At 48.6% G+C, this 26,987-nt stretch overlaps 1 protein-coding gene across 2 annotated transcripts; it reads right to left on the bottom strand.

The window, feature by feature from the left end:
* Positions 1-121: 121 nt before the first annotated feature.
* On the bottom strand, positions 122-22,550 carry RXRG (retinoid X receptor gamma). 2 transcript variants are annotated; one of them, XM_023931789.2, is made up of 10 exons: positions 21,766-22,550; positions 12,924-13,183; positions 8,558-8,702; positions 7,143-7,322; positions 4,740-4,900; positions 3,422-3,551; positions 2,672-2,804; positions 1,861-1,952; positions 1,470-1,575; positions 122-548 (listed from the first exon to the last, which is right to left on the bottom strand). In XM_023931789.2, exons 1-10 carry the CDS (start codon positions 21,812-21,814, stop codon positions 401-403), a joined length of 1,404 nt encoding a protein of 467 aa, XP_023787557.2. In that variant the 5' UTR covers positions 21,815-22,550; the 3' UTR covers positions 122-400. The 2 variants fall into 2 exon arrangements, with proteins under 2 accessions (XP_023787557.2, XP_086698626.1); XM_086842500.1 differs by lacking the exon at positions 21,766-22,550 and adding an exon at positions 18,993-20,879.
* Positions 22,551-26,987: the final 4,437 nt, after the last annotated feature.

Raw genomic sequence — 26,987 nt, 5'->3', positions numbered from 1 at the left:
TGCCCCGATTTGGGCTCCCCAAAAGTTTCAGGAGGGACCCTCAGCCCCATCCCAAGCTGGACCAGTTGACACAAAGAGGCCACTGCTCTCCCAGCTCCAACCAGTGCCTCACTCAATACTATTTTATTTGTTTCCTTGACTTTTATTGAGAATGAAAAAATAATTTAAAGCAATTATCTGTACAGGGGGGCAGGGGGACGGTTAGCTGGAGGATCTGTGACCCCCTCCCTGCCCCAGACAGGCCAGGGAGGGTTCGAGGGGGTGATTTACAGCTGTACAAAACCACGACAATCCCACCGAGGAGGGCGAAGGACATCCCTGGAGCTCTCACAGGCTCCAGAGCAGAGGGGTGGGAGGCTGTGCAGGGGCACAGGGGAGCAGGGTCTGGCCTGACAGACCCTCAAGTGACCTGCAGGGGTGTCTCCAGCATCTCCATGAGAAAGGTGTCGATGGGGGTGTCTCCAATCAGCTTGAAGAAGAAGAGGTGCTCCAGGCACTTCAGCCCGATGGACCGCAGCGCCGGCAGGCGCAGGAGGAGTTTGGCAAACCTGGGGAAGAGCAGAGTCAGAGGCACTGGCTGCCCTCTCCCATCTATTTCCAAGCCTGCACCAGCCCAGATTCTCCCCAAAAAAACCACCAGTTTGGGGCATTCTCAGAATTAGATTCCCTTAAGCTTTCAAGATAAATATTTGTTGGCTGGTGTGGAGGGAATATGTACCCTTCCAAAACAGAATTTGGCATTTTTTAAAGAGAAAGGAAAGGGAAAAGGGGAAAAAAAGGTAAAAGGGGAAAAAAGGAGAAAAGGGGGAGGGGGGGAAGGGGGGGGGGGGAAGGGAAAAAAAGGGGGGAAAAAAAAGGAAAAAAAAACAAAAAAAAGGAGAAAAAAAAGGAAAAAAAGGAAAAAAAAAGAAAAAAAAAAGAAAAAAAAGGGGAAAAAGAAAAAAAAGGAAAAAAAGGAGAAAAAAAAGGAAAACAAAAGGGAAAAAAGGAAAAAAAATAAAAAAGGGAAAAAAAAGAAAAAAAGAAAAAAAAGAAAAAAGGAGAAAAAGAAAAAAAAAGAAACAAAGGAGAAAAAAAGGAAAAAAAAAAGAAAAAAAGGAAAAAAAAGGAAAAAAAATGAAAAAGTGAAGGTGAAGAGGGAAAAAAAGGGAAGAGGGAAAAAAAGGGAAGAGGGAAAAAGGAAAAAAAGGGAAGAGGGAAGAGATACATCCATATTCTCCCACCAAGATTTGAACATCTTAACACCTTGCAGTGTCTGTGGTGCCAGCGAGAGCCAAAACCAGCAGGAGATACTGCAGGCAGTGGTGGGGACCAACCCAGCTGCCGGCATTTCGAGAGCTCGGCCAGCAGAGGGTAGGATTGGATTGGAAAGCAACAAGATTCCATCTCAGCAGCACCCTAAAGGCTGGGATTTGGGCACTGTGGCTCAGGCACAGCCCCAGCCTCCTCTCTCCAGGGTGGGCACTCACCGCCCTGGCTGCTCGGGGTACTTCTGCTTCGTGTAGGCTTCCAGCGTGGCATAGACCTTCTCCCTCAGAGATTCCACTTCTGAAGGGCTGGACAAACCCTTGGCATCTGGTCAAGAGAGAAAATACAGGTGGGGAAAGAATCTCTGCAAGAGGGGGGTCTTCACAGACAGGAGAGGACTCACACCCTCTTTAATCGTGTGTCCAGGGACTGGGACAAATCTGGGAAGTGTTCCTGCCCATTGCAGAGGGCTTGGAATGACATGATCCTCGAGGAACCTTCCAACCCAAAGCATGAAATGTGTCTGCAGCCCTGATGTTCACTGTCACAGTGACCTGCTGTGGCCCAGAGGGAGTGTTTGTCACCTGGGATTGTCCCCAGCCTCAGACTTACCTGGGTTAAACAGGACAATGGCTCGCAGGCACCCCAGCTCCGACTTATCCATCTGCATGTCTTTCATTTTGGACACCAGCTCTGTCAAAACCCTGTGTGAGTGGGACATGGGTGAGCAGCCAATCAGTCAGAGACCTGTTTCTCCACTGAAAATATCTGGGAACAGGCACTGGGAATACCCTCAATTCTTCTTTGTGGGAAGGGAGGCGTCTTTGAGGCACAGCCATGCCCCACACTGCTGTTCTGCAGGTGCACCAGCAACATCCAGGGACCTGAACATCAAACTTGCTCCTGTTCTCACTCTGTTCAGCACACAGCACTCACAATTTGCACTCACTCCAGGAAAACCATGTGGGTTTTCTCCACTTTTTACTGTGTAGTGCAAGACGTGGGCACTGTCCTCACACGTGCCAGGTGTGTAAAGGGTGGTGAGGCAGTGTCCTGCAGGCATGGCAGGGACAACACCTGTGCAGTTCTTACACAAGCAGTTTGGGGCTTAAGGCTTTGCCATCTAAAGCTCTTGGTGAGCAGTATTAGGCCTAGATACAGCTACAGCAAACTTCAGAGAGAGAGAGAGAGAGAGAGAGAGAGAGAGAGAGGAGCATTCCTCCCCCTGCACACCCAACCCAGCATTTGCTTCTGCAGCTGAAAATCCCACTGTGCTTTTACCCCATTCTTGTTCTTTTAAGTCAGTCAAACATCCCCTGCTCAAAGGCTTTGCTCCAGTTCCCCTTAAGGACACGTTTCCCGTTCAGAGGGGAAGGCAGAGCCAGCCTGGCCACCCCTGCTGGGGGGTGACAGGACCACATACCTGTCGAAGATGGAGCCCACTCCAGCACTGTGGGCACTGCTGCGGTGCACGTGCAAGCCCGTGGCCAGCAGGATCCCGTCCTGCACCGACACGGAGCGATGGGAGAAAGAGGCAATGAGCAGCTCGTTCCAGCCTGCAAGCACAGGAGTGCAGGATACGTGAGGCAGCCCAGCCACAAATCAGTCCTGCACAGAGCAGCTGAGCTGGTTTCTCCCTGCTGGCTCTAGACTAAACTCAAAGGAGAGTTGGCATCCCCGGGTACCAGCTGCACCCCCTGCCAACGCTGCAAGGGGTGGCCTATCCCTTGGAAATATTTGGAAAATGCTCTCAGGTACATGGTGTGATTCTTGGGGTTGTTCTGGGAAGGGCCAGGAGCTGGATTTTGATGATCCTTGCAGGTTCCTTCCCGCTCAGGATATTCTATGATTCTATGACCCTGACCAGCAGCAAGCAACGAGCAGAAATTGGCTCACAGGGAAAAAAATAAAAATTACAACAAAAGAAAGGGGGAAAATTCTGGGTTTTCTTCCTGAAAAACATATTCCTAGCAACTGCAATCCCTTTACGAACAACAGATTCCACTGCCCCATCCACAACCTCGGCCAGCCTCCCCTCGTGTCTCAGAATGGGAGATGCAGGAATGGGTTGGCTCAGGATTGCATATCCACCAGCTGGTGCTGCATACAGCCCAGAGAAGGGACAGGAACAGGAACAGGGGCAGCAGGGACAGCCACAGGTGAGGGACATTACCTGCCCGGAGGAGAATGACCTGGTCTTCCAGTGTCAGGTCGGAGAAGTGGGGGATGCGCTTGGCCCACTCGACGAGTGTGAAGAGCTGTTTGTCAGCAGCGTGGCAGATGTTGGTGACAGGGTCGTTTGTCTAACAAAGAGGGGTATCAGAAAGGAAAAGAGCAGAGGAAAAGGGGAGAATTGATCAGTGAAACACCTTTGATGACCACAATCTGCGCCAAGGTATTGAGTTAACACCTCAAGTACAACACTCCAACCAATAACCTCAGCTGGGTTGGAAGAAGGTTCCAAATAATCTCTGGCTGTTGGGAAGAGCAGATATTTGTCACCACAATCCCCTCTGCAGCCAGCCAAGTCAGCTTGATGCCTTAGAGGGGCCACCTAGAGCAGAGGCTAGATAAAATTAAGGGAATTAAAGTGGGTATTTATTGAAGGCTTTCAATAGGTACACCTTGGGCAAGTCAAAAGCCTCCAGAAGGGGCTACACCCAAGATGGTCATGAGCTTTTCAGACAATGCAAGTTTGGCCCATTTACATATCAGGGGTTAATCCTCCAATTACAGCTTCAGGTAATGAAGTCATTTACCCCCAGTTTGCGCCCCCATAATTCACTTTCGTTTATACTTTTCAGGGCCTGAGGCAGTGAGGTGTCCTTGAGTTTCAGGTCTGAAGGGATTGTTTTGTCTGACCAAAATGTGAAGACAGTTACACTCTTTAACACTCTGTAACTCATATGAGTTATACTCATATAACACTCTACATGGAGTTTAGAGTTACACACTAAAGCAGTACAGGATTTGAAAAACATAAAAGCTAAAATCCTAAGGCATCAAGCTTTTCTGTTTGCTTGTCCTTTGCAAAGCAAGTTCCTCGTGGCCAGCTGCACTCCTGCTCTCCAGGGCACATCTGAAAACCAGGGAGCAGCCCCTGAATGGGCATGAGCAGAAGTTTTACCCAAACCAGCAAAAATCACAGCAGTAAACCCAGCTCCACCCCAGTGCTGGTCACAGGGGCAGACAAGAAGTGTTCAGGGCTAAGCACGTGTGAAAGCCAGCACCTCCAGCATCTATTTCCTTATCTACTCATTGAAACTAAAGAAGACTTGGCAAAAAAAAAAAAACCAGAAAAAAAGCTTGGAAAATAACATATAGGCTGTTTTTCAGTCGTGATTTAAGTAGCTCCAAAAGAAAAACTGTTGGTGATTTTTAGGTGGCGTGAAGAGAAACCCCCTCATAAAATGCTTGTTGTTGAGCACTGAGGGTTTTTTTCTGCTCAAATCCCCTCTTCCCTGGCTGCAGGAGGTGTCAGTGGCTCTTACCGAGCTCTCTGTGCCCACATCACTGTACGCCTCCGTTTTGGGTTCCACGGCCAGCTCGGCTTCCAGGATCCTCTCCACGGGCATGTCCTCGCTGCCGCCGCTGGTGGACTCGGCCTCGTTCTCACTGCGCTCCCTGCTCCTCTGCCTCTCCTCCTGCACAGCTGTGGGACACAAACACGGCTCTCCACACCCACAGCAAGGCTCACCTCCCCACAGGCGGGAGGAGAAACCCCCCATCATAAAGAAAATAAGCGGGTATTTCACATGTATGCCCATTCAAATGGCTGCCCCCATGCCAAGAACTCTGAAGCTGCTGCAGGCCAGTAGCCTCCAGATTTGACAAAAGACTGTGGTTTCCCAAGTATGAAGCTCCAGAACAGAGGGAAGAGGAGTTGGTACCTCCAGGTGGCAGCCTGGCCTCGGCTGTCATTAGGTGCTGGAAGAGGCAGGAGGGACCCAGCACTCACATACAGGATTTTTGTGCTCTCAGCGTGCTTCCAACAGCCCCACTCTGCTTCCAACAATCCCACAGCAGCCAGAGCATCCAGCAGCAGGGCTAGACAGTCCCAAACCCCCAGCTGGATTTACACATGCTGCTTGTGTGAACGAAATCCAACCCAGCCCTGGCATCACCTCTCTTCCTAATCATCCCCACTAGAAAGTTCCTTCTACATCAGCACCCCAACAGCTTCACTCCCTCCTCTCCCCTTCTCTGTATGTTTTCCAAAATATCTACTGACTGAAGGCACAGAATCATGATTTTCTCTCCAAAGCTCAGTTATTAACTCCCAGGGCTGCTGTGGGTAGGACAGGTTGGTGTAGGACCTGCGTATCTTGTATGCCAACCCCTGTGTGCAACAGAAGTCCTGAGTACGCTTTTTTTGTTGTTTTATTTGAGAAATCCCAAAGGGAAAAGAGACAATCCTGTTTAAGAAGTGACCAGCAGGCATTGTGTTTGTTTAGTTCAGTGCTGGGGAGAAATGGCAGCACCCAAGGAGATGGATCAGTGGGGCATCCAGCCTGGTGCTTGTGAGGGAGGGCAACACAGGGCACGGGCATATGCCAGCCAGCTGGGGGGAACACTTGTCCTCTTTAGAGTAATGGCCAGGAAAAGCCAGGAAAGTGTTTCTGAAATCACCAAAACCTTACTGGGAGAAAGAACATGGCAAGGAAATACCAGCCCCATCACCCAGGCCCTGAACTCAAGCTGCACTCTGCCCCCAGTTCCTGCAGCTCCCAAAAAGCCCCTGTGATTGCTGCAGCCAAACTCTCACAGGATCCACCAGGTTTAAATTTTCACTCTCTGCAAAAGGAAGCTGTGTTAACACCCTGGTCCCCTGAACCACTTTGCACCTGGCTGGAAGAGGGAGCTATGCCTGGGATTAAGGTTTTGATTCCGGCCTGGCATTTTGCAGTCCCCTGCCGCCCTATGAGCTTGAGGCAGCTTTGGGGATGCTGCAGGACGAGGATCAGCTCATGCCCAGTGTTACAGCTGCTTCCCTGGGCTCTGCTCTGCACAGGGAGCAGTTCTATAGGGGAAGAGCATGGCCTCCAAAAGGGACAGCTACACTGCCTGCTAGCATTCAGCCCTGAGGCAGCTCCCTTCCTTTGTGTTAGAAAAATTGAGCTTAAATGCTGTGTTGGTTGACCTGACCTTGCGTGTGTTAGTATAATCTGGGAGGCAATCCAGCTCAGCAGGTGAGGCTCAGAGTGGAAATGACAGAGAACTATAAAATTAGAGATAGAAATAAATAATTTACCCTTATCCTTCAGTGTAAGAGTTAGGTGGTGACAAATGAAGTCAGCAAATCAAGAACATAAAAAGGAAGCTGCTTTTGACAAAGGAGACAAGAAGGCTCTGGGTGTTGTCCCCAGTTTTCCAAGGGGTCCAAGCCATTAAAGGTCACTAATTAGAGGCAAGGTTTGGTCAAAACCAGTTAAAAGCTTCATTACTCACCAGTGTGTGTGTTTAGGTGAGAAGAAAAGTGTATTTTAACAGCTTCCCCATCAGTCTCTTCCCTTATTAGCCCCTCTCCTTATTAGGAAAAAATTCTTCACAGCAGGTGTTGTCAAACATGGGAACAGGCTGCTCAGGGAGGTGGCTGAGTCACCATCCCAGAGGTACTTAAAGGGTGATTTAAAGGTAGATGTGGCACTTAGGGACAGGGTTTAGTGATGGAATCTGCATTGCTGAGCCCATGGTTCAGCTTGATCTTCAAAATCTTTTCCAACCTAAACTATGATTCTCGTTTCCTTTACGTAGCGAGGCCCACAGTTCCCTGACGCTCTCGGCGAGGGCTTTTGGAATGCACCAGCCTTGGAGGATCACCAAGAGCCTGATTTATCCTAATGAACGAAGGCAAACTTCCCCAATCCCATTGCTCCCAGCAGCCCCAGTCCTACCTTCCCTCTTCATCCCCATGGCGAGGCACTTCTGATAGCGGCAGTACTGGCAGCGGTTGCGTTGGCGCTTGTCTATGAGGCAATCCTTGTTATCCCGGCAGGTGTAGATCAGATCCTTCCGGATTGTCCTCTTGAAGAAGCCTTTGCAGCCCTCACAGCTGTACACCCCATAGTGCTTCCCTGGGGAGGCAAGGGAATCGGTGGGCAGGCGTGAATCGTTAAAAAATCGGTACGATCGCGGACAAAGAATTCAATTAGTTCTAAATTCTAATTAAAGTTAGAAATTTATGGTGTTTATTCACTGGTGGGTGGCACAAGGATCATCCCCAAAAGGCATGACCTCCTCAAACAAGGTTCTCCTCCCTCTATTTACTTCCCAAAATCTTACATACAACACATATGCACAACCCCAGCACCTCCCATCTCCATTCGGCATTAAAATGAGATTGTTAGTCCTTCACACGTGCACAGCTCCTCTCGAATTGGGTCTTCAAAGGATGAAGTCAAGAAAGTCTTCATCAGATCTCTGTGACCCTCTGGCACCATCCAAGACCTCCAGCTTGCTGTTTGATTGGTGCAGAGTCCAGGTGCTGGTCATTGTTCTCACTGGTTTCAATCTGTTCTTACAACAGTTCACTTACTCCACTTTATAAACAAGCTCATAATAGCAAATAATACAACAATTAGCTCTGGTTTAAGCATCTAATAATCATTAACTTACCATGTGCTTATCTGACTTACATCTTAATCATAATAAATTCTTTCTAACTTTAGCTAAATCTTAACCCTTCAAAAATCATGATTCAGTCAGGTATTTGCCTTTCCTTCCAGCGTGGTGGAGGAGATCAAACCAAATCCAAACCAAATCAAATCAAATGTGAAAGAACTGGCTGCAGGGTTATCACCTCAGCAGGCCTGAATTGCCTTCAGTGAGTTTTCAACAGTGACCAGCAGCAGTCAAACCACAGGACCACTGTTTTCCTGTGATAAGGAGGGGCTGCATCATCCCAGTGGAATGATGTGGAGCATCTGAGCTGCAGGACAGCCACAGGCAGCAAATGGGGTGCACTGACATGGGGAGGGTTTGCAAGGCTCACTGGGGTACGAGAGAAAACCCAGGCACAGACAGAACCCAGCTAAAACACAAAGTAAATGGGAGCACAGAGATTTTGATGGATTTACCTTTGGCAATCAGGGCCAGAAGGTAAAATGAGATTATACACACAAGGGAGAAGAGCACAGGGTTTAGGTTTGCCCACTTTTGGGCACTAATCTGCAATACAGACACAGCCAGACCCAGCCACGATCTTGCAATGCCACTACGGCCCCAGCGAGCCTGTTCAGAGCTGCATCAGCCTTGCTCCAGGTCACCAGCAGAGTTCCCACTGCCTTCCCCAAGAAAGAAAACCTCCTACCTGAGGACCTGTCCCCACAGATGGCACAGATGTGTTTGGCTAGGGATCCTGGACTTGTGGATGGATAATTCATGTTCCCCATCCCCGGGAGACCCGGCAAGGGCTTGACATCCTCCGAGCTGCTGACATTGTTCAGGACATTGAGCTGCAGAGGCAGAAGCCATGAGGTTAGAGGGGAGAGACTCACATCTCAAGGAAACCATCCCCTGATGGAGCTGACCCTTCCCTTGCTGCTCCTGCCAGCCTTGTCCCACAAGCTTATCCCCAGCAAGTCCACAGGGCTGCCCTGGGCAGACAGAGGTCCTCTGCTGAATCCAGCAGGAGGGGTTTAAGCAGGCACTAAAGCAGATATTGCCTGTTGCTGTAACCAAAGCCAGGACTAAGCAGAGCTGGAAAAAGGCAGGCAGGAAGCTCAGCTGCTCAGTTACAGCCTCCAAGCCATGTGGCTGGTGGGATCCTGCCTGCTTCATTAGAAGGTGCTGATCGCTGGCTGTGGCAGCCACAAGCACTAACAGCTTAGTAAAGAAGAGTTCTGCAGCCAGGTGATTTGTCACAATCAAACCTGCTCTGCTGAATGGCTAGGGAAGCTGTAATAGTGTTTAAAATAAAATTAAGAAAAAAAAAAAGTAGAATAAAATTGAGTGGGTTAGTTTCCCTGACTCACGGTATCTGCACATACACATGAAAATGTGTATATACCATTTAGTGACTCTCTGTGACTGAAGTTCCCAAACACCGTCACAGGTGGCAGATTTGGGGTTACCAGATTATAAAAAAATTTAAAAGGGATGGAGCTGAGCATGTAAAAATCAGCAGCTGTGAGATGCAGGCAAACGACGCAGAGCCCCCGGCCGAGATCCCCAGGAGCTGCTCGTGGCTGCTGAAGTTAAAGGTTACAAACCCACATCGATTACAGACCAAAGCCTGATGTTGCCCAGGGCTTTGTTTTATTGCTGTTTGCTTTGGAGACACGGTTGGGCAGGGCAGGGAGGATTAAGGGCCATTGAGCACGTCTTGTCAAAAGCTGTCTGGGCAGACCGATGTCCCTCCAAGCCCACCATCAAATCACCTTCCCCACTGTGGGTTGAGGGCTGGGGATGGTTGTTCCATCCCTGAGTTTGTTTGGAGCAATCATGCCAATTTATCAGCTCAAGTTCTTCCCAGCAAGAAGGCAGAAGCAGGGATAGAAAACAAGGGTTTGGATGAAGACCCAGCTCGAGCCTTCATTCCAGCTTCTGTAACATTCAAAACAGTAGATTCCATGCATGTTGCTGAAAGTTCTCCATTTACTGCACATTTCCCACCAAAAAAAGTGGTGAATTTCAGTAAAGAACAAGGGTTCATCCCACTGGAATTACTGGACCTGCCATAAGAAAAATGAAAAGGTGAAGCCTGTTCTCGTCTTCCCTCATCGCTGTCCCTTCATTTTCAAAGCTTCGAAGGTTTATAAGAACATGGAAAATAAAAATTATCCAGAAAAAAATCAGGAGCCAAGTTGTTTTGCTCCACTAGAAAATATAAGTGTGTTGGGAAAAATTGTTGAGAGGAACAGAGGTTGGATCTCCGTGGCAGAGACTCAAACCAGGCACTGGCAAGCGTAAATATTTATGCTCCAAAATCCAGGCCGAGGAAAGGAGAAATAAACTCCTTCCTCCCCACAAGTGTCCATCACCTTGGCAAAATGCTGAGCCAGGAGGAACTTTTTTTATGGTTTAAAATGTCACTCAGAACTCAGGTACCACCTTTTCTTCCTCCCTGTCTGCGCTTTTTGAAACAATAAAAGGGAGAGAGGGTGGATGGGAGGGGCACACACACAGGGTGGTTTTAGCCATCAGTGTCCTTAGAGCTTGACTCCTGCAGGTTAAGTGCAATCATGTATGATATCTGGGACAACTGCTTGAACCCAAATCCATTAGCTGCCTCCCTGCTGAATCCCCAGGGCCCTGCTGTCTCCTTGCATTAGAGGCAACACAAATGGAACCCTCTCCTCGGATCTGGGAACTTGGCACGGCGCCCAGGCTGGGGAAGCCACTTCCCAGAGCATCCCCAATCCCAAAGGAAAGGCTTCCAACCAGCCAATACTGCCAGGATTTCATGTCCAACCATCCTGTCCTTGATGTCACGGGCACAAATACCGTCAGATCCGTGGGGAACAGCTGGGTGGTGCAAGGGGAAGAGGGATCCTCCAGCATTCCCACTGCTGACAGCTGGGGCCCACGCAGGAGTTGAGGGTGCTGGGGAAAGGTGAGCCAAACCTCATCCTCTTTCAGAGCTCTTCAGGGGCCTCCCCATATCATCCTCTCCCAGCCTTCCAAGTGCTAAGAAGAGCTCCAGGCATTCCAAGGAGTAGCAGCAGGGTATGGGGCAGAGAGGGCTCGGGGACCATCTCCTTGCTTTTTCCTCAGCAGGAGCCACGAGGCTTCTGAGCACTTCCTACCTTCAGGTCCCACTAACAGAACCCAAAATCTTGCTCACCAGAGGCAGAGCTTTCACTTAGATCTGGAAGGCCCAGAACATTTCAGCTCTCCGTCAAAACAAATCCCACACTGCCACCAGAAACGCAGGAGGTGGTGCCAGGCTTTTGGAGCAGCATGTCTCCATCCCACGGAGCCACCCTGGGCGGCACCAGCCCTAACACCTGGGTCTCCCTCCTGTCTGGAAGGGAAACCTCAGCACAGGCAGGAAGGATGGGAGCGCTTCGTTTTGCTCCGGGCCAAGTTTATACGCAACACAGTAGGTGGCTGGCATTTAGCATTACCGTTTGCCTCTCCCTAGAAAGTCTGTCTCCTTTCCAGATAATGAAATGAAGCAGATATGCTTTTGCAGGAGGAAGGGCAATGTTTCACGTGCTGCAGCCCTCAGCTATCCTGTTTCCATGTACAGTAATCATACACTGAAACAGAGGCGGCAGAGGGGAGCTGGATGCACCCACAGCGAGAACAAAGCTGGAAATTAGCTCTCTTCCCTCATCCCGTAGGGTGTTTTAAAAGTGGTGTGGTCTCTGCGTCTGTGCAAGGGTGATCTAAGCAGATTCACGTGCTAGAAAATGTTCTTTACAGCTGAGCTGATCTTGGGAGTCAGAGGCATAGAAAATATTCCTTTATCTGTGCTGACAAGCTCAGACACTCAAGAGAACACTGAGTTTAATCTGAGACCATGGAGAAAGCTCCTAAAACTAAGTGGAGAAACTGAGAATGTGAGTGTGCAAGTTAGATAAAATTATATTAAGTCACTGGGTGAGAAAGTTAGAGTTTAGGGTTTAAGCTACATTACTGAATAAGAGACAACATGGAGGATTTAGGGTGTTGTCCCTTTCTTCTTATTTTTCATCATCTTCTTCTAGAACTTTTGGGTAATAGTAGGTGATTGGATAAAAGAATCCACATTGCAGGATACAGGTTATTGTTAGTGTTATATTATTATAATGTATTTATTATAATAATATATTATATATTTATATATATCATTCTATTATATTATATATTTATATATATCATTCTATTATATATATATTATATATATAATATTATATTATTATATATATCTATATATGTTATAATATATCATATTATAATGATATATATATCATTATATTATATATATAGAGATATATATATCTATTAATATTATATAGAATATATAGAACAATATATTACATGATATAATATATATTATATCTATGTTATATACATTATATATATTATATAATAAAGATATATTATACATTATAATAGTAGATTGTATATAACATATAAAATATAATATATAAAATATATATTATTATATGATATAATAATTATTAATATTATATAGAATTATATTAATAATATATAGAATAGATAGAACAATATATTACATGTTATAATATATATTATATCTGTTATATGCATTATATAATAAATATATATTATACATGATAATAGTTTATTGTATATAACATATAATATATAAAATATATAAAAATGATATGATGATATGATATAATAATTATTAACACTAGTTACTGGGTTATAAGTGAAAGTAAGTTACTTGGCATTTCATCACTGGGTGAACTGATACTTAAAAGACCTTGGAGAGATACTTCATCCCTCCACTTTGTAGCTCTTTGGCCTAGTGTACATAGCTCCTCACCATCTGTAAATATGTAATATAAATATAATATAATATAACCCAATAGAATGTAACTGAACCCAGCCACAAAAACAGTCTCTCCCTCGTTAATCTCAGTCCTGAAGAAAAGAGCTGAGCTATCAGTGTCGCACCCCAACGAGCTCCCCGAGCGGCCAGGGAACCGCCAGCCCATCCTCCCTCCCAACTTTTGGCATTTCCCCATCCTGAGCACTGAGTGAAGAAATCCTGCACCCACCTGTGGGCTGGCGTGCGCCACGAAATTCATGCCCGGGGCCGAGGAGAGGGCGACGGGGTGCGAGCCCAGGGAGGAGGCGATGACCCTGTAGGGCGAGCCCAGGGCGTTCACTGGGGAGCCGATGGCGTTCATGGGCGACGGCAGCGCCCGCGAGGCGTTGGCGGGGGGCTCCAGGTAGCCGTGGGGCCCCTCCCCTGGATTCCCCGTGGACAGGCCTGAGGACAGGCCCACGGACGTGGAGCTGGCGTGCACGGGGGAATCTGCGAGGGAGAAGCAGAGAGATGAAGAGCGCTGAGCGTACAGCCACCAGCTGCCCCAGCCGCGGTTGTGTCGGCTTCAAATGCCAGCCCAGCATCAGAAACAACCAGCAAATCCCGCTAGAAAGGGAAGAGAAGAAAATGTTTGCTATAGTACAGGAAAATGAGTTATGCACAGCAGCAAAACTTATTGGGAAGATGATGATTTATAACAAAATGTTTCTTCTCCTCTCCGCTGCCTCGGCAGACTTGGAGGAAGGCACCACTGCCTGCCTCAGGCTGGTTTTTCCTCTTCCCTGAGGTCCTTTTTCTTTTTCCCAAGCCAGCTCTAGAGACAGCACATTTCTGAAACCCTGAAATTCCCACCAACTCTGAATGTGCCACATGTCTTACGAAGCACCTCTGCTCCTTGAGACAGCCCTGGCCTCGTGCCCCCATGGCTTAGCTTTCCCCCTTCCCACCCACGTGTGTCTCCACTGTGCCATTTCACACGTTCACTCTCAAAGCTGGATGCCAGCATCTTCCACAGGAGCTGCAGCAACACTGGAACGGCTCATGACACGCTAGCGATGCAAGTTTCAGGATAATTTGTCATTTTCTGTCCAATTTATCCTTTATTTTTCCTCTTTTGTACCAATCAGAGCAGAGGCTTTGGCCACACAGATGTGCCAGGGCACGCTCACAGCTGTGAGGACAGAGGGTTTGCTCCCTCCACACTAAAGAGCTGCAGTGCACATCACCAAACTGAGCCCCACGAGATCAGTCTGCCCCTGAACCCTGCTGAGGAAGAGGTGGTGTAGGAAAAAAGTATAACTTTGATCATTGGCACTTCAGGGCAGCCTCTAAGGGTGAACAGCTCAACCAAGGCCTAAATACTGTCTTCTCAAGATCAGTCACAAATATTCAGAGGGTATCTAGGCATCAAATGCCCACTAGCCCCAATGGGTTGTGTATCTAGGTGCATTTTAAGGATTTACATGACCTTTTCTCCCTCCCTTAGAATTCACCAGCCCTGGTTAGCATCAGCTGTCATTAACATTTCTGTGAACCATTATTTCTCTGTTGGCTTTTCAGCACAGGAGATCATTCCCTGGAGTAGAGCAAGGCAAAGATGTCGTGTGGGAAGGTCACACAGTTGGTTTATTCAGGCCTGGCACCAAGGATACTCTCTCCCATTGCATTTGCAAGTAATGCAAATTGCTTTACTTTGTGTTTTGTTTCTTTGGTGTTTTGTTTGTTTGTGGGTTTTTTCCTCCTTTTAACATTATTGCAAAGTTATTTACGTGACAGTGTTTGTTATTCTACCTGAAGTAACAATCAAATCTGATTCAAAGGGAAGATGCACAATAAAGACGGGAAAAGGTCAGCTTGCTGAATAACATTAAAGACATTTGTCAGAGTCAAGGAGGACTCGATCCGCCGTTATCAACCCACTTCAGACTTAATTCTGCAGAGGGAGGGGGAGAAAAGGTCTTTGTCAATTCTTGCTTTGGCTTTTTGGATCAATTCTCCCAGTGGGAAAGCGATGTGCAGCGAGAGGAAGCCGGCTCAATGACAACAGCAGAAGCCTCGGAGGCAGCGAGGCGGTCTGGAGACAGGGCCAGGGCTCCTGCCCGCTGCCACAGAGTCACCCCACATCCCCCTGCCACCATCAGGGAGACACACAGCCTGCTTTCTGGTGGCAGACAGCAAAACCCATGCCTTGGAATGGATTCCCAGTGCTCAAGTCCTTCATCCCAGGGACAGAGTGCCTTTAGCACCAGGCAGAAGATGTTAGCCTGGACTCCTCCCCTTACCTGAGCAAGCACTCAGCTCACACAGATGTTTCTTAGGGCTTAAAAGGACCATCCTGACTCGGGCCATTATCAGCTTTAGAGCAAAGCAAATGCATTTTTCATCACCTGTGGTACCATCACACACACACAGTCCTCCCCAGCATCTGCAGCACAGACCTAGAAAGAATTTGCTTTTACGCCTCTTTAAATAACTAGGTAAACAACATTGCCTTTGAGGATTCCTCAGCTTGGAAAGTAAGTCATTGCAGGGGATATTGGGCAGAGATCTACCACACCAGGAGTGCTGAGCAGAAGAATGATTCTTCATCCTTTTCCATTAACACAGAAAAGGGCATATTTTGAAAGTATCATGCAGAAGATTTAAACCAATAAGAAAAGACACCCAGGAGAGTTGCTTAACTGTTTGCTTTTATGCCAGACCTTACAGAAGCACTGTCACTGCTGAGTTTCTCCATTAGAGAGGCTCCAGGTCATTCATGAGGACTCACAGCAAGGCTTTCACACAAGGAGGAGGCTGCTGGCCAGTGCAAGCCCCACGGTGGGCTCCTACCCTTGCCAAGGGGCAAATGTCTCAGGGCTGTGCCCAGGGGGATTCACCTGGACCCCAGGATGGGATCAAAAGTCAAAGCCAGGAAACCTAGAGGGTTTGCGCCTCTGCTATCATCCAGCAATGAGATACCAAAGAGGAACACACAAAGGAGAGTTTGCTGGTGGAGATGATGGACAAATGGAAATACCTGCTGGAGAGCACAGGGCTGTAAAGCCAGGCTTTGCCAGGCCCTGATGACACAAGCCAGAGTTAACATGTTTGTTTCCTGGCCACACTGTCCTGCCAAGGCTCTGACAAACCCCCTGCTCAAATCCAGCAGTGTTAACTTTCCACTTACCAAACAACAATTTTATCCATCTGTCACAAACTGGAATAAAGCCCTCATTTAGAAAAGCACAACGATGACAAAAAGCCCACAAACAACAAATAAACTTTGACTTCTAGTTCCTTTCTGGGGTAAGTCTGCTAAGTCATTCCCCAGGGGAGCAGGAATTCATTCCCCTGCACCCGAGGAAAATCCTCCTCTCAGCTTCTCATTTTCAGGCTAGAGTGCTCCGAGAGGGAAGTAAGAAATGACTGTGAGCAGACTATCAGCTTGTGAGAGGAACAATTTTCATGGCTGAAAGGTGTGCAGGAAGAGCCATGCCAAAGCATCCTTGACCCCGGGGTTAATTATTCGCTCAGCTGAATACGCTCAAACTTGTTTCAGTTCATAGAAGCCAGGGAGGTTTGGACTGTGCAAACAGCCAAGTTTTGAAAGGAAATAATTAAATTAAATGACTTGCAAGAAAATACTGATGGCCTGAGTCCCACATCTCCCTGCAGAACTCAGAGAGGTCTTGGGTTCACGGGGATGGAATGGCTTTTCTCGAGGTATTTTCTCCCATCCTTTGGGGGACAGACAAACGGCAGCGGAGCAGGGCTGGAGAGGAGCTGCTGGGCTCTGGGATGGAGCAGGGCGGGCTGGGGAGACAGGACTCAGTCCTGCACGCCAGCCACCCCCGCCTGCACAGCGGCTTTGGGCACAGGTGACATTTCCACAGGCCTGCAGCGTGTCCATCAGGTAATGTGAGGTGACAGCAGGGCCAGGGATGCCCTGAGCACAGGGCACCAACCACGCTGGCCACGTCCCCAGCTGGGGAGGAGAGGCTGGGACCTGCACGGAGCTCAGGGCTCGCTGCTGTTCTTCACCACCCGCTCCCCATTCATCGCTGGCTCATTTCTGATCCACAAGTGGGGCTGGCTGTCTTTCTTCCCCTGCTTCCCTTCTCAGTTTACAAGCCAGGGAAGTTTGGTTTTGTATTTATTTCTCTCCTGGAGGAGCAAGGGAAGAGAGGACAGGAGCATTGTGTGGATTTTTCAGTATCTCCACTGCAAACATGCACTGCCCAGAGAAGCCAGTGCCTCCATCAACTCTCCACAAGCTGCTTCGAACACAAACACACACTCCTGCCTTCTCTTTGAAGGATGCAAAGCTTAAGAAGGAAGAACTTGCTTCTGGGTGCTCCATGTTTCAAAGCTGCTCTGGAAATTACAGCATTGTCTGTGGCAGGGAGCAGCTGGAAGTGCACACACACACAGATCCCATGCTGTTGCTTCAGCATTCAGGATAAGGATCACATCCAATGTCAGCTTAGGAATCTTTGCTGGCATTGGGAAAATCCATGAAGAAAGACCCCAAGAAACACTTCTCTCTCTGCATTTTGAAAATACTGCCCTTGAGGACATAAACAACAGCATCACCTTCACCCACCGGCTACTGAAGCTGAGCCAGCACACAAAGCTTTGATACTCGACTTCCAAATGTGTTTCATCTTCACTTCAGCAAAATCCTAAACCAGGGATAGGAAACTTGCATGAATAGCCTCATAAATCAGGAGTAGAACACCACCTACATGACAGCAGGTGTCCAACAGATGCACCTGCAGAGCACAAAAGCTCTGGGTCCACCACACCAATGCTAAGCAGCCAGCTCTGGGCTAGCACAGCAAAACTGAACCAATGTGAGCTTGTTAAAGGCACTTTGGATGCACCTCTGTGCTCCAAGCACTTGACAGGTAAAGCTGAGGAAGGCGTGGAAACAAAGATTTCTCTTTTTCAAGAGCGCACAAGTGACCCCAAACACCTTGGTGGAAACAGTAGGAAGAGAAGGAACCAGGCTACAACCAATAAAACTGTGTTTATTTTCACACAAATAATGGCAGCAAACATCACCTTCAGCAGTTACACCTGAGCAGGAAGAAAAATCAAAATGCAGAGGCAAAAAACATCCAAGCACTACACACACTGTCTGCTTCACCACCACAGGCTGCAAGTTTGTTTTGGCTAATGCCCTTCCAGCTCTAACACCCAGCAAAGCCTTGAGAGAAATACCCATGTTCAACACCGGGGTCTGACCTCAACCAAGGCCTAAAACAATCCTTGAAGATCCCTGGCAAGCCTAGAGATGATGATACTCTCAACATTCACAGTTTCGTTTTTAATATCAGAGAGAATCAAAAGCTGGAAGTCATCAAATAATGAAAAACACTTAATGCTCCCGAGGCTTCAGAGGAAAAGCTCATTTCATTGGCACAAACATTTAAAGGTGTGAGCTGCCTGGCCTGACACTTGACTTTGCAGGCACCTCATCCTCTGCAGCTCAGAAAGCACCGAGAAGTGGGAAGAGACAGGCAGAGAAGGGCTGATTTCAAGAGAGGAGCACGAGTGTGCGTGGGAGCTGCAGCCAGGCAAACAGCTCGTCCTTGGGGACGACCTTGAAAGGGAAATACCTGTGAGAAACACTCCTGAAACTGGCTGCAGTTGGGTAGCAGGATACCCACAATAACTGGAATCAAGCAAAGTTTTGCTGCTGTGACTGCAGAAGTTGTTTTTTTGTTCGATGCACAGAAGATGAACCAAAAAAACTCTTCCCTTTCTGGTGATATTTTTAACTGTCCAAGCAGATTCCCACAGACAGTACAAACTTCCTAATGCTAATATCCCACAGAAAGGTTAGTGGGTTTGCCTTGCTTTTAAGGTCCAAGTAACCTCTGTGTTTATGTCTTCCTGCTCAACCCCAAGTCAATAAATAATTCAGCCTTCCCTGACCGCTAAAAACAAGGAACAAAACTTTCAGGAGCTGGAGTGGCACGTATGGGAGCAGGGGTTTCTCCACCAGGGACCTGCACAGGGCAGCAGAAACTTTCCCTCAGCTCTCCAGGTGGTGGGAAGAGCTGCTTCCTCTCTTCTCTGGTGATGCTCCCGTGCCTACAATGCAAACAGGGGCCATCCAAAACCTGGCCACAAGAAGCTGTGTGTCCTGTCCAAATGTCCAAGACCGAGCTATTAACCACTGTCCAATTTCAGTCAAATCAGGCCAAGACCTCAAAATAGCATCTGCTGCTGAGCCTGCACCAGAGAAAGGCTCCTGTAGCAACTACACATCAAGTAATTAAAAAAAGAACTGCAAGCCAAATTTACTCACCCTGACAAGGTATCGCATCTCCCTGGTGACCACAGTAACACACAGGAGTTGGATAAAGTTCCTTGTCTCCAAAAAAATAAAAAATAAATAAAAAAAAAAAGGAAAAAGTTGTTGAATTTGAGGCCTGAAGGGTTTTTCCATGATTGTCTGATCAGATTTCCCACTTGGCCAGCAACCACCAGGATAAAAACGTGCACAAATTCCTGGAGTTGTCTTTGAACTTGTGGAGAGGCTACAGGTCCCCAGGAGAATGGATCCCACTGACTGCAGGACCTGTGGCTGCCCCAGGCCATTCAAGGGAAGTGTCTCCTGCCTTGAAACAAAAAATTTTACAAGATCTAAAATTTCATTTTCCTTGATGCCAGAGTTGCCAAGTCACTGGGTCTTCTCACACCTTTGCTGGGTCAAAGGGCTCCCTTCCATCCTCTCACCCACAATTACAGGAATGGACACAGCAAGCCATGACATCCAGGGGGAAAAAAGCATCCTGCAGGTCACAAAACCTGGGACAATCACATGTGAAAAAGCTGCCAGGCAGGCAGCAGAGCCACTCCAGGCACAATCTGGGTTTTCCTCTCCCTATCCCCCAAACGACCCGGCCTAACCCCGCTCTGCTTGGGAGAGCTGACAAGATTGCAGCCGGAGGTGGTGTGGCTGCAGGCCAAGTTACATGAGTACTAATAAAAGAGACTTTGTGGAGGAGCCAAGTTAGTTCTTGTCCCCAACCAACTGTGCCAGAGAGTCAGAGAGAGAGGACAGCCAGCACAGCATCTTTCCTTGCCCTGGGAGCCGGGCTTTGGGTGAAATGCATCCTTCTGGAGAATAAAAACACATTTTTAAGCCCTTTCTTTGGTTCTGTAGCCCAGCCTTAGTGCACATCTCCTGCTTTAGATGTCTAAGGATGACTCATCTGAACGTTTTCCCTGCTATTCTACAAATTAATCTGTGACATCTCACAGTCTGATTGTCCTTTCCTCATCACAAATCATGTCCTTATGACCAAGTTGTGGATGTACCGTCTCAGACAAATTTGGTGCTGCTATTCAAATGTTTAAAATCAAAGTTACACACACCATCAAAAACGTGTGCCTTATTTCTAACCTGAAGACAGATTAAATTAAGGTAAAGCAGATGTAACAGGTACCTGAAAAGCAAAGACAGCAAGCAGACTTTGAGAGGAGCGTGGGTGGGAGTAGTGAACTCCATCAGGGAGCACAGGACAGGACAGGGGGGCTGTTTCAGAGCATCCCAAGCAAAACTTGGCCAATGCTTTTGCATCTCTGTCAGACATTCACATACAGAAAACACCTCTGTTTCTAATACCAAGTTGGGAGCAGGTTAAAACACCAGTTTAATATTTTAAATGGAAGTTAAACTTCCGATATACTGAACTGTTGGAGAACAGTCCCTTCCACTTTATTGGTGGAACAGAAATCCCTCTGCTCCTATTACCAATTTCCTCTCCCAGAAATCTCCCAAAGGCTCTGCTGAGTGTTGTGACCCTTGTCCCTACAGGGACCTCTGCCCAGTTCCTATGAAGATCAGCTTGAATGTCACTTTTCTTTTGGTTCGTTGCAAATTCCTAATAGAAATAAATTAAATACGAATAACACTTTTATTGTTTCGTTCTTATTGCAGCAGTAGGAGAGAGTTCAGCTTGTGTTTGCTGGGCCCTGAAAAACACCAGTGAGCAATAGATTCTCCCAACGAGTCATCCCTTTTCTGCAGAAACAGCCTAAAAAGGTATTTTGGAAAGTCGAGCGCTTGTGAAACTTGAGGATAACTTTATGCAATGCCAATGACTTTTCTGGAGTTGGAGAATTACCAGAGGTGAGCATCTGGTGAAAAAGGGAGGGGGAAAAAAAAATAAAAATATACATAGTGGGAAGATCCTGTATGCAATCCAATGTCTGCACAAACTGCTTCTCCAGCAGAGAAATAACAGGCTGATGTACACAGAGCCTCCAGAGCGAATCCTGCAGGCATTTACCCACCTTAAAGGGCTGAGAACAACTTAAAGAGTTTTAATTTCCACCAGTCCTTTCATCAGGGGTGTTCCCAGCCCCGCATCACCAACCTACAGCTCCTCAACCCATTCATTCCCCCGCGTTGGGCAAGGGGAATAACTCCAGACAGAAAAAATAAAGAGGGAGTAATTGCAAAGTGCATTTCCCAAGAGCAGCTGAGGTTCCTGCAGCCAGGGCTCGCTCAGGGCTGTGGAAGCTGCAGTGCTCCCCGGGCAGCCTCTCTTGGCTAATCTGACACAGCCACACACGATTATGGTGGCATCTGTGTCACAAGGGCAGGAGACAGCCCCACAAGGCAAGGAAAAACCCTCTGAAGATTTTTCTCGGGGGGCGTTTCATGTTTGAAAAGTGATTTTTATTTTTTTTTTTTTTCCCCCCCCCCCGCCAAGAACTTAATAAAACTTCAATTGGAAAGATGTTTGCTGGGTTTGATCCCGTTGTTTCGATGGAGAGATTGAAGCCACAAACACGCATCTCCCAAATGATCCACTGAACTTCAAAGCAGAGCGGTTCGGCTCAAGCCTGCAAAATCTCAGGCATTCTGGTTTGGGGCTGTGCAGAAGTTCACAGCACATAAAACCACAGGACAGCTTCAATCACAAGCACACGGGCGCTGGAGGTTACAGCCACATCCGAGCTAGGTTAAACACGGTTTAAAATTCCCTTTACACCCCCCCAACCCCCTACTCGGTGGGGTCAGTTCCTCCACCTAACCCAGACTGCAAACTCAAATAAAAAACACTTACTGCCAAAGCCCGAGGGAAACTTAATGAAGTGAGGATAATTCCCGTACATGTTTAATCTTCAATTCATCGCTCGCCTTTCTCACAGCTGCCTCCTCCGAAGTTTAAAGCCGCCCGGAGCGCAGCCGGGGTCGGGGCATGGCTGTGCAGGGCTCTGGGAGGCTTCCAGGGCTCTGGGAGGCTTCCAGGGCAGCCGATTCCTGCCCAGGGCTCATCCTCGCTCCATCCTCGCTGCCGTGCCCGGCTTTGCCCCTTTGCTCAGCTCCGCTGCTCCCCCGGCCCGGCTCCCTCCCAGTGCCCGGCCAGCATAATCGCCCTGCTCACAGCGATCAGCGCTCCCAGGCTCCGGGCTGGGCGAGGAATTGGGAGGAGGGGGTGAGGTTAAGTTGTTTAGGGGTGGAGCATCCTGCTGGAAGGAGGGGGGGGTTTGTTTTTCCGCCAGGGAAGGGGAGGTGTGTTAGTTCCAGCAGCCCCGGCAGTGGGGAGGGGCTCTTTGGGCAGGTAGAGGAGCGGAGCTCGCCCGCAGGAATTCCACATCCACACCCGCATCCCACACCCAGCCGAAACCCAGCCCACAGCACTCCGAAATCCCCTCCCTGTGCTGCTGGCACCCCTAGGAAAAGCAGGACCTTCCTGCTCAACTCTCATCCCCAGCCCCTCCCAGGGGTACAAAAGCCACGCGAACCGCACCAAAAAGCACATTAACCTCTTAATGCCAAAGGTGTACGGGGAGAGAAGAGCTGGGACACAGCACAGAACCCAGCAAGGGCACCAAAAAGCACATTAACCTCTTAATGGCAAAGGTGTACGGGGAGAGAAGAGCTGGGACTCGGCACAGAACCCAGCAAGGGCACCAAAAAGCACATTAACCTCTTAATGCCAAAGGTGTACGGGGAGAGAAGAGCTGGGACACAGCACAGAACCCAGCAAGGGCACCAAAAAGCACATTAACCTCTTAATGCCAAAGGTGTACGGGGAGAGAAGAGCTGGGACACAGCACAGAACCCAGCAAGGGCTCAAGCCATGCTGCATACAGTGAGTGAAGTTCTCAGCCAGGGCAGCAGAGTGCTCTGGGCTTCACACAGCCCCAGATCCACAGCTTCAGTCCCAATGCCCAGCCCTCCCGACTATGGAGTTCTGCAGGAAACGTGGTGGAAATGAGCAGGAACGAGGTGCCAGGCTGGGGCAGAGCCACACGCTGTCCCCAGCACTGTCCCCTCCAGTGACTGGTGCCCCGAAGCAGAACAGTCCCAGCTCCTGACTGGAGAGCCCCCAGCAGTTCTGGGGAGGATCCAGCAAAACCACCACCAGCTCCTGGTGTCTGAGGTGGGAAGCCTCAAATGAAGCTTGCAAAAGCTTCCTTTCCTCAAAGGAAAGGAGGAGGCAGGGGTTTTGCCCCAGGTCTGCACTTGCACGCGTGCTGGAGGAGAAGGTGGCTTGCACATCTGTCATGGGCAGAGAAAGGGGGCTCAGGGCTAGCAAGGGGCTTTGCCTTCCCAGGGACACCATGAACCATGGGGATCTTGGGGGAGTACATGCAAACAGCAAGACAAAAAGAAGGAAGAGCAGATTAGGGTATTTGCCATCCTACAAGGGCATTATAGCACTTGGCTCCCTCCAGGTCACCCCAGGACCCATTTTGCCTTTGGGACGAGGCGTGCTGGAAGGGGAGGACGTGGAATCTGCCAGCCCAGAGCTGTTCAGAGCACCCAGCAGCAGCAGCAGCTCAGGCAGATGCTGGCTGAGGTGCACTCAGCCCCGAGGTATTGCATCTGCAGGAGAAGGAAAGGTTACCCTTGTTAGCTCTGTTTCTTCCTTTGCTCTCAGACATTGCCATATCCATTTATCTCTAGCTAGAGTTTAAGCAAGGGAAAGGGGTTTTCCTCTCCCTTATATTAACAACCTTTCGATTATTTTTGAAAGGTGATTTTATTTCCTCCAGTCTCTGCTCTGCACTGGCATGTGAGGACTTAGTAATGTGCAGAATGACATGGATGCACAGCTCTTTATGGGCAGCACGAGTATCAGATCAGCTCCAGGACTTAAGAGTTTACCTGGGAATGGGAGCCTAACATTTGGGGATTCTCCAAATGTTAAACAGCATCTCCACACAGCAGAACAAATGGGTAACCTGCCTGCTGTCAGGAGCAAGGAGGTTTGCAGGCAGTTGTATCAGCATTCTGTACAGCCCATTAGCTGTGGCCTAGGTTTACACACACTTTTCTTTTTCTCACAGTTTAAAAAAAAAAAAAAACAAAAAACAAGAGATCAGTATTCAGAGTAGGTTCTACTGAGGCAAAAAGAACCACCAAGCAACTGCAGTATCACAGGGGGAATACAAACAGCAGAGATCACTCTTGTATTTTCTATCTGGCCACCTTTCACATCTCATTTGCTTTATTGCACAAACATTAATGGCACTGCAGAACTGTTTTCAGAAGAGGAGAGGCAGCTGAGCACCAGTGCTTACACATCACCATCACTGACCACAAGTTTTGAGCTCTGGGGAAGGGAGACCAAAGGGTTTGATGACCAGCACGAGAGCACAACACAGCGAGCACATCTGATTGTGCGCTGCTGTGTCCTTTCCTGTTCAGCTGAGCTTGTGTCCTGCCCTGCCACCACCCCAACACACAACAAGACATCCCCAGTGAATGGGCTCAGGCCAGTCCTCCAAGTGTTCACAGCTACATCCAGGTGCAGGAGATGTAGGCACAGCTCCTGTTGCAGTGGAGGCTGCCCCACACTCCACCCTGTCTAATCCAAGTGGCGTCAATCCCACAGGGATTTCTAACCTGTCGGCAAAGTTTCAGGGTAACACTGGCTTTGCCTCCAGTGCTGTCCTTTACCAGCCACCCTGGGGATCCTTGTTAGGGGCAGGAAGCAAAAGCCAGGCACAAAGCAGAGATGCCTCAGTGCCCCGCAGGCAGAAACCCAGGGCACTGCTGAGGAACAGGCTGCAAGGTGGCTTGTTTCAATCTCCTGATGGAAAATTGGATTTCTCAGCAGGGCAAGCTTTTTTTTTTTCCCCTCTGTCACAGGACTGAAAGAAACATTTTTTCAATCAAAAAAGCCTAGCAAACAATCTGCTTTCCAAATAAGTGTTTTTTCACACACACACACACACACACACACTCAATAAGATCCAAAACTTCCACGCAAGACAGGGACTTTGTGCAGCCCCACACACGACCTGCCAGAGGTATATTTCTCTGATCTGAAAGATCAATTTCTCTGTTGTGAGAAAGCTCTGGCATGATGGGAAGCCTGCCTGTCCAGCACCCATGCAGAGATGCAGCGTGGCCTTGTACCCCTGGTCCCACCCAGAACTGAGATACTGTTTTGAGACAAATCCTCTCTTGCCCAGCACTTTTGCTTCCACCTGCTCGAGTCACACCTCCCTGCCACCCCAGCTTGGCTTGTCCCTTGCCCTCAGGCTGAACAGGAGGGTCTGTGGCCTTGCCAAGCAGCCCTGGGACAGAGCAGAACCAGCTGCAGGCTCAGCTCAGCCCCAGCATCCCTGGGAGCGCGGAGGTGTGAGCAGAGAAGCGGCTTTGCGTTCTAAGCACCAGCCGTGCCGAGGTTTAGCAGAACCATTAATTCTTACCCACCACGCAGGATCTCAGCGGCTTTAATTCCATGCTAATGAAGTTTTAGTAGGGAATTATTTTTATTGATCTGCCCAGAGCAAAGAGCCTGATTTTAGACCAGCTCTGTCAGCACCCCCTTCCCCACAGCTCTTTTCTTTCTTTGGGAGAGGAAAGAAGACAAAACAGCTCTGAGCTCCTTAAAAAGGTTGGCAGTCCCAAGCAGTAAGTGGATTACTTTATTGATTTTTAGCAGATCTGGGTTAGTGAGTGCTTAGCACTGCAGAACACATGCACACACGGAGCAACTTCAAGGAAACCCCTCCAGGCCCTTTCCTCAGGCAAATCAAGAGGCAGGCAATTAATTTAGGAGACCACCGTGGATTCTGGAGCGTGGAGGAGTTCCAGTCCATGCACCCAAGTCAGTCTGTGACAGACAGACTCTAGGAGCCAGCCCAGCAGGACCTTACAGAGGCAGCCCCTCAGTTTCTTGTAGAATAGCACAATTCACAGCTTCAGAGCACAAAATGCTTTTTATTCCCCTGGCCATCCTCGTTGTTGTGTGAAAGGAGAGGACATTGTGACTGCCACTGTTAATTTAGGAAGGAAAACCATCGCCATGCTGCACCCAGATGGGATTCAGTGCTGCCAGGGGGCATCCAGCAGCCACACCTGGGGGCATCAAGGACTCCTGACAAAGCGGAACTGTTCAAGCCAACCAAGCTGCTAACGTTGTATTGTGATCCCCAGCTCACTCACTTGCCTCCCAGTGAATTTTCCAAGGCCCCTGTAGTGCAGATAGTATTTCTGCAGTGTGCTGGAATAGCATCTCAAAGAGCTCCTCCACCAGTACTACTCCACCAAGCCTTTTAGGATGCTGGTCTCTGTTAGCCTGACTGCATAAAGGCTTACAGGGGAATTATTTTATCCCACTTTGTGCCAGAACCAAGGAAGCTGGAAAGTAAACATGGTCCCTTTTCCTTCACCTAGGAAAACCCCAAATATGTTCAAGAATTCCATCGAGCCCCACCCCATCTTTGTTTAAAGGCAAAGACAGTCTGTGCATATACTGATGCCATAGATATGGCCAAATGAAAACGTTGCAGCTCTTACAATCCCACAGCTGCACATTCATCTTCCTCCTGCCAACGCTGCTCCAGAGTGGCAGAATTCCAGGGAAAACCCACTTCCCGTGGTGTGCTGGTGTTAGAGCTGGGGCTTCCTTCAGCTGGCTAATGAGGTGCAATAAGAGCTACCAGGAGCCAAAATGCCCATTCTCCTCCCTGCTGGCCTCTGAGGGTGACACAGACACCAGGTGACCTGCTCAGGACCAAACAGGAAGTCCAGAGCAAGGACTTGAAACTGGATTTCTCCAGGCCAGCAAATGGATTGAGCCAACCTCATCCATCTGTTGCACTGGTCCACGGATGGCATTGGCCTGGGACAGGCAGAAGGCATCAAAAGCAAGTTGCCTCCCTGGAGAGAAAGGGAGCTGCTGCATCAGCCCTTCCCCATCCATCCCTGCCCTTCCTCGTGTCCAGCAATAACCACAGACCCCAAGCTAATGAAATTAGAGCCCAGAGCCCCAAAGGGCTAATGCAATTACCCACAGCAGCACATTCAAACAGCAGCACCACA

Source organism: Cyanistes caeruleus, chromosome 9, assembly GCF_971803275.1.
Source record: "Cyanistes caeruleus chromosome 9, bCyaCae1.hap1.1, whole genome shotgun sequence".
Taxonomy (NCBI): domain Eukaryota; kingdom Metazoa; phylum Chordata; class Aves; order Passeriformes; family Paridae; genus Cyanistes; species Cyanistes caeruleus.
Note: the sequence above shows the minus strand (reverse complement) of the source record. Positions and strands in the feature narration are given on the sequence as shown.

Excerpts from the sequence above, each read along its gene's own strand:
- RXRG (XM_023931789.2), bottom strand. The coding sequence starts at position 21,814 with ATGTACGGGAATTATCCTCACTTCATTAAGTTTCCCTCGGGCTTTGGC. Across the intron at positions 13,184-21,765 it reads GTTTCCCTCGGGCTTTGGCA|ATTCCCCCGTGCACGCCAGC; the intron begins GTAAGTGTTTTT and ends TCTCCCTCGCAG. Across the intron at positions 1,576-1,860 it reads CATTGTCCTGTTTAACCCAG|ATGCCAAGGGTTTGTCCAGC; the intron begins GTAAGTCTGAGG and ends TCTCTTGACCAG.